This window comes from Pundamilia nyererei, unplaced genomic scaffold (assembly GCF_000239375.1).
Source record: "Pundamilia nyererei isolate P.nyererei 1_Seehausen unplaced genomic scaffold, PunNye1.0 scaffold00356, whole genome shotgun sequence".
Classification (NCBI taxonomy): domain Eukaryota; kingdom Metazoa; phylum Chordata; class Actinopteri; order Cichliformes; family Cichlidae; genus Pundamilia; species Pundamilia nyererei.
In genome coordinates this window covers 238,531-245,977 of record NW_005187757.1, presented here as the reverse complement: position 1 = coordinate 245,977, position 7,447 = coordinate 238,531, and the positions used below count along the sequence as shown (strand labels likewise).

Sequence of the window (7,447 nt, the reverse complement as noted above, 5' to 3'; positions counted from 1 at the left end):
TGAGAGCAAAGTCCTGACATTCAAACCTCTGAGAAATTATCTGTCAGTCAAACTCAGGGGGATGAGGAGCTCCGCTCATGAATTTCATTTGTCATCACACTATTCTGTGATTTTAAAACAGGTCACTGGCTTTATTTACTTTGTTATTAATGCTTTTCATCTATTTTCATGTTTCTGTCGATAAATGTCTTAACAGCTTGTCAAACATAAAGCAGTCTGGTATCAAAACGATGAAAGGATGATAGAAGTGATACTGTCGAGTATGAAGCCCACTGAATTGTGTTGGAAATGTTTTATTTAAATAGACCTCAGACATATGCTATGAAAAATGGCTGAACCTTTTTGTGTTGACTGTCACATCTATTTTATTTGTAGCCTATAGCACATTTAAACAACAGACAGTGACTTAGAGACAGGCACATTTACATTCCAGGTCTCCAAAAAACAGTTTCAAAATACACGAAAAGCTGAAATGTGTATTCTTTCATTTTAACTAAATATTGTGGGACGTAATGATTCATCTCATTAATCACGACCCGCTGCTCTCCCCTACATACGCTGCTTTTATAGGTTAAAAATATCAGTATCTGTATCAGCAATACTGGCTGTGTATTCACTTGATATTGGATTTATACCCAAATTTGAAGTATTGTATTGCATAAGCACTGCGTTGAACCTCAGCAGGTCATTTTTGCAGTCTTTAATAATGCATTAAGTTGCTGCAATGTGATCGTATATATACACCCACAGAGCTACATTCAGCAGACCTCTTGTGATAAGGGTAGTTCAGCAGTTTTTAATACCAGTAGCCCTCCCTGACACAACCCAAAAGGAGAGTTGTGTTCTGGAATTGAACCAGCGACCATTTATTTGTTAGGTCACTATGTAATCGTCTACACTGCACACTTCCAGAGGCTGACATTTTTAATGTTTTTCTGTACTCATCCTGCACAAATAAAATAAATCCACACCACTAAATTAAAAAAAGAATTAAGGGAACAATTATAGGGAACAGTATAACTCAAAGTCAATTAAAATTCAGGGACATCGATTCGTCCACTTAAGAATCATAAACCAGTTTTCATTTCCCCTGCTTTGGTGACAGTGAAATGTTTAAATGAAATGTTGTGTGCCCGACAGGTATTAAGACAAGACGCCCTGGGCGATGACTGGGTGTTCCCTTTTTTTTTTAAATTATTATTATTATTATTTAGGCAGTGTTTTAATATATAATAAATTGGTCACCTTAACTTTATGATTAACTTTAAAACCCTGTTAGTGTTTGGATGATACTATGTCACCATCCCATTCCCTGATGAATATGTTACTGACTTCATGCTCCAATCATCTATACAAACTATACAATGTATACATTACACTCCATATGTTTTCCCCATTTACAAACCAAACTGCTGATAATACTACAGAAAAGTCCTTTTTAAAGATAACATGCTACACTATATCAACAGCACAGACATTAAATATTGAGAAAAAAAATCTTTATTTAAAGAAGAGAGAAAAAAAAAAAAAGAGTTTTCTTCTCCTGTTAGGTTTGTAAAACTTGATAAATATTGTGGATTATTTCTTAAAGAGTGCATCATAGTCTTGAATGGTCCATCAGCCTGATTTGGATATGAAATCAGAGAGAAAGAAAAGCATATCTGAAAACTAAATGGCGAACTTGTTCCGGATGATTTCGCCACCTTCCACTTCCATCTGCTCGTAAAGCCACTTCCTGTCACAGCGGCACTCAATGCCACATCTGCGAGATCCACATTCAGGGCACGGGTAGAAGCAGCCCATGCAGTCCACATCCAAACAGTCACACAAGTCCTTGCCATTGGAGAGCAGTCGCCCTTTGTTGTCGTACACTTTGTTTTTGGCTCCAACATTCTGCCTGCGTGATTCAAACAGACAATGTCTTATAGAACAGTTGCATCTGGTTTTCTTTAAAGCTTTTCTCTTCTGATAGTTTTGATCTTTTTTTTTTAAATTTCATTCTAAAACTGTCACGTAAGAAGGTCATAACTGAATGTAAACCACCTCTTTATGAACCCAATTTAATGCTTATGTCTGACAATGTTAATAATACTTATAAATAGGGCTGTTCGATATAACGATATATATCGGATGACGATATAAAAACGTCTATCGTTTCATTTTACGCTATCGTTTGTTTTGTGGTGTCGCAAAATAAACTGTTTATGGCAATATTTTTTCATCGTTCTGATGGTCACTGTAGTGGCTCATCAATACACACTCTGGCAAATGAGAACGGAAATCTGAGGAATGTCACCAGCGGATGGTCTTAATTTAAGTTTTTGTTGGGTTTTTTTTTGTTGATGTGTTTCTTCTCCAACAGTCTGCATAAGGGCACAATCACTTAAGCCAGAAAAGGAGAATGTTATCCACGCAGGCATAATTTATGTTCACATCTAATTAGCAAACTAAGTGCAAGACAGTAAAAAAAGGATTCATGACAAAAAGAACTTAGTGTTAAGCACAAACAAATGTTTCTACCATCAAACTCAGTGGAGATACTGTATGCCTGCATCCACACAGGGAACATTTTTATTTTAAAACTAAAACTGATCCCTGTCCAGGCTTGACTTTTAGCCCAATTTTAATAATATTATTCACCAAGAGAAGCCACAACAATGGAAAGAAGAACCATGACAAAAAACAAACAAAGAAAACAGGATGTGAGCCTAGCTGTGATGTTTCGCCTTGCAAACATGCAAACACACAAGAGCATTTGCAGCAACACCAAACTGGATCAGCAAGCATTTCCAAAACGTGTGTGGTAGTGGTAGGTGTAAGCACAATAAAGGTTTCATGCTTTGCAATGCATTTTTGTGGATGTACAGCAAGCATCTCTCACCTGTCTGACAGCTGTTTCGCTCCACGGCCACCTCGTCCACCCTGCAACAATAACAATAACAAAGAAATATAGCTCATGCAGAGATAAATTAGGCCTAAAATAAATAATACACTTTATATTACACATAAAGACAACTGGGGAAAGAGATTTGTGGTTTAATGACAACAAAGAAACTGCTTTATTTCAAATGATCCAGTCAGTGGCTTCTGGTTAATATTCTAATACCTCTGATGTTATATCAAAACATCATGGCTTTGTTGCATTTATGCAACAGTCATGACACTTTATTATTATTTTTGCATTTTAGACTTAATTATAATTATTATTAAATAAATAATTCTTGAGGGGTAAAAAACTGAGCACACATTACCCTCCCACAGTATACACAATAGTAAAAGAGACACTCACCCTCATTCCTCCTCTTTTGTCTCTGCGAAGAGCAGCTTCTTTTGCTCTGTCTCTGTCCGCTTGTGTCGTCATCTGATTTGCGACATTTGTCTCCTTCAGGATTACTCCTCTTTTACGCAGTTCAATCTGTGGAATTTACAGAGTTATCACCTCAAACAAAGAAAGCAGAGTCACCTGTTTAGAATAAGCATGATCCTGTTGTGAGACCGCACCTTTGAGGAATCCTGTCCTTGGGTGAATATGGTGGGCACCGCATCCTCTCGGAGAAACTGTTTGCCATTGTAGTCTCTGAAGCAGTCTGGCCTAAAGTGCTCCGAACAGAGGCAAGTGTTGGCAGTTGGGATGAAGTTCTTCATCCCAAGGCTGTGCACCCATTTGCTGGCGAGTTGAGGTTTGCTAAGAGGAAACCTGACACACAAGAAAGAGAAGAGATGCTCCAAACCCTGGATGCTCCAGTCTACATGCCCTAGTATTCCCAAGCAAGATACTGAACCCTGAGTTGCTCTCAAAGTGTGAATGTTAATCCAACACTTTTCCTGGCTTAAAATGAATATTTGGTGATTAACCAAAGATGTAAAGAAATTATGGTTCAGCAAAGGTAATTTGGTAGTCTGGGGATGCCAGACAAGCACATTTGTCTAAGTGCTTTTTTTAACTAACATTCACACACATTCATACTCCGATGGATGCATCGGAGAGCAATTTGGGGTTAGTATCTTGCCCAAGGATATTTGGCATGCAGACTATGGGAAGCCAGGAATTGAACCACCAACCTTCCGATCAGTAGGTAACCTGCTCTACCACCTGAGTTACAGCCACCCAACAGCACAAACAAACTCTTGTTTGTGCCGTTGTTGGTCTGTCAGCCACGGAGAGGAGTGGAAGTTCTAACATACAAAGAGCTGATTTGAAAACGAATGTTAGAAACAATGAGCCCTAAGTCTCCACTGCAGTCACTGGCTGAGCTTTTCATGCTGTATATTTTGGATCTTTCAAGTTTTGTGGGGGGACTTTTGCTAATCTTTCCAGCCCGCCTGTCAACCAATCGTTCATTTCCAGCTACTTGCAGTTACAATCTAGGAGGACTGCAAGAAACGTGCACGCAGAGGGACGCATTTGCAGGACCATGAATTACACTTAAGCATGTACCAGTCCTACTTAACAGAACCTCCTACAGTTTCCTCTCATCTTTTGCCAACTGAATAAATTAAACGATAAGATAACTTTCCTTTGGTGAACGGCCAAAACCTCAAAACTCTGGTCTACATGGACTTGTTTTACATGCAAGGAAATTCCAGATTATGTTTTACAAATCTGTAAACTATATCTTTGCTTAAAAGCAGATACTGACCGAGGCATCAACGAGTGACCACATTTATTACAGTAACATTTTATCAAGCTACCAAATTATTGTCAACTTACCTTCTATTCACTTCTGAAAGCTTTATGTGCAACCGGAATTTGTTAAATAGGTTTATTGGTGTGCTGCATTAACATATCAACACCGTGTAAATGTACATAAGCCGTAACCATAAGCAACTAGCTTTAAGTAGATACTCTTCCTTCAAGAAAACGAAGCTTGAAAAATCAGGAAAGCGGTGAAGTAACTTGCCCAGAAAAAGCCATTACGTTGTACCTGTGTGGCGTCGTGGTGCGGTGTATAATGTCAGCACCCTCACGTTTAACGTTAGCTAGCTCTGTGGAGCTAATGCTAAGCTAAACCACGACAGCTTTTCTTGAAGCTAATGTCCAAACCTTTTAATGTTGCATTCAATCTTGAGGCCAAAACACACACACACTAACGCTGTGCAACAATACCGTTGCAAGATAAAGAGAAACTTTAGCTCCTCCGCTGCACAGAAAGCTTACCTGTAAAATCTTATTTCCGACCCTTTGACAAACTTATTGTTGCATCCTGTTGCCGCACATATAACGGGCATAGTGACTCTCTTTTTTTCTTCTTTTTGTCTAAACTATATGACAATACGAATTAAAAAACAAAACAACAGCAGTTTACAAACTTCCTTTCGCCGTCTTCTTCGGCCAAACTACTCGTATTTCTGCTTAAGCTTCCTGTTTCCCATTAGAAGAGTCTGCCCTCTGGCGGCGGTTCATGATATTCACATACATTTAAAACACTGGAAAACAGTCATGAACATGATTGATTTATGCACAATATGAATGGGATGGGAAACAAACTTTGACAGGCAGTCATTCGGCTCAAGTTACGTTGATATTCTAAATAAAATAAAATACAATAAAAATCGAAATCACACATGCATATATCACTCAGAAAAATAGTCACAGCTTGAAAAGTGCAAAAATATCTGTCTTAGATTGCAGACACAACGCAGGAGACTAACGGGACAAACATCAAAAACATTTTCTGTAGGTGCAGAAGTGAATCAATGAATTCACCACACACACTAGAACTGTTGACAGCGAGTGCAGAATATCCTTAACAACACATTTCCATTTGTTTTGCAATTTTTAATAACAGCCGTGCTTACAGACTAGCGGAACAAGCTGATGAATGACCTCTTATTCCAAAAGTCTGACCCATCCACTATGTGTCCTCCTCAGCCATGTTGGTTACCATGTTAACCAAAAAATTGAAATGACTTTGCCCTGCAATGACTTACGAGTGATATGGGTGTTTTTGATTACCAAATTGAACAAATAAGTGTTACTTATAAGTCAAAGTATAACAGTGGAATTGAGCTGAGCAGGCGCAGTGACTTTATTGGGCATGTTGTAACTCTGAACACTGTCTACATACGCTGTATACACTGTGCATACAGAAGGGCGACAATAAAGGGAAACTAGAATACAGGGCTATTTAAGTAGGGTTACAAAGCAAAAATCCCCCAAAGATGGGTGCTCATTTAAAAGTTCAGTGGACCAGAAATAAAGCCTGGTGTACTGAGATGGATGCTGAATACTTGATCACTTCAGCTAGGGGACTTGTGGGTTATTTTACTGGTGTGATATGACCTTCACAGTCCCAGCAGGTGGGGCCCATAGGCAATCACAAATAAAATGAGTATAGAAAACTGGTATAGAAAACATCGGGCATGGCTTTCACGCTCGTGTTCAGCCTTGTGTCCTATTACAGATTTATTATGGGAAAAATGGAGGGTCATGAGACTTTGTGTTGGATTATGGAAAAGAAAGTGTAATAAGAAAGGGAAAATAGAAGTATGTATAAAGTCTGTGATCCATTCAATTTCTGTAAAATGTACAGGAATAGACCCCATATTTTCTCAGAGTCTTACACATGTATAAGCAGGTACATACGGTATAAAGATGGACTATAAATTACAGCAGCAACCAATACAAACACCAGGTTCCCTCTACAAATTCATCTTCTTCTCTACCCTTCAGCTGCTCCCTTTAGAGGTCATCTGCCTCCATCTCACCCTCTAGCTATCCTCCTCTGTCACACCAACTTTCTGATGTCCTCTTTCACTAAATCCATGAATCTTCATTGTGGTTTTTTCTTTCAATTCTGCCCGGTAGCTTCATATTCAGCATCCTTTGTTCAACATTTCCACCATACCTCCTCTGATATATCAAAACCATCTCAGCCTCTCTAACTTTCTCTCCAAACTGCTCAACCTGAGCTGTCCCTCTCATTTCTAATCTCATCCATTCTGGTCACTCCCAGTGAAAATCTGAACATCTTCAGCTCGGCCTCCTGTCTTTTTGTGAGCACTACCATCTCCAAACCATACGTCATATCAGAGCTTATTACCATGTTATAAACCTCCCCGTTCACACTTGCTGCAGTCCTTCTGTTATTAGGTTCCCTGTAAATTTCTCACAGTTTGCAGCATCATCAACCAAGGCGCATCTTACATTATTACAATAATTTATCGGTGTCATATAGAGGGTCCAAATTAAACAATTTCATTTCATTTTAGTTGATTATGAAATCATGAATAAATTCCTAAAGCACAAAAAAATGAAAAAGGAAAAAGGGGAGACTGAATATTATTTAAGTATAATTTAAACGACTTTTTTTTCTGTATGTAAATAAATAAATAGGGCCTCAATTAAATGTATATATATTTTAAAAAGTCTGTGTTCTAAAAGGCTATAATTCTAAACAAGTGGGCCCTGTGGCCGATAAATGTGCTGCGGCTTTCCGCTCCTGCA

The 7,447-nt window shown here is 38.5% G+C and overlaps 1 protein-coding gene across 1 annotated transcript; it reads right to left on the bottom strand.

The window, feature by feature from the left end:
- Positions 1 to 456: 456 nt before the first annotated feature.
- Positions 457 to 5,373, bottom strand: arl14ep (ADP-ribosylation factor-like 14 effector protein). Its single transcript, XM_013915724.1, has 5 exons — positions 5,159 to 5,373; positions 3,502 to 3,697; positions 3,290 to 3,415; positions 2,882 to 2,922; positions 457 to 1,897 (listed from the first exon to the last, which is right to left on the bottom strand). The coding sequence occupies exons 1-5, from the start codon at positions 5,227 to 5,229 to the stop codon at positions 1,669 to 1,671; spliced, it is 663 nt and encodes a 220-aa protein (XP_013771178.1). The 5' UTR covers positions 5,230 to 5,373; the 3' UTR covers positions 457 to 1,668.
- Positions 5,374 to 7,447: the final 2,074 nt, after the last annotated feature.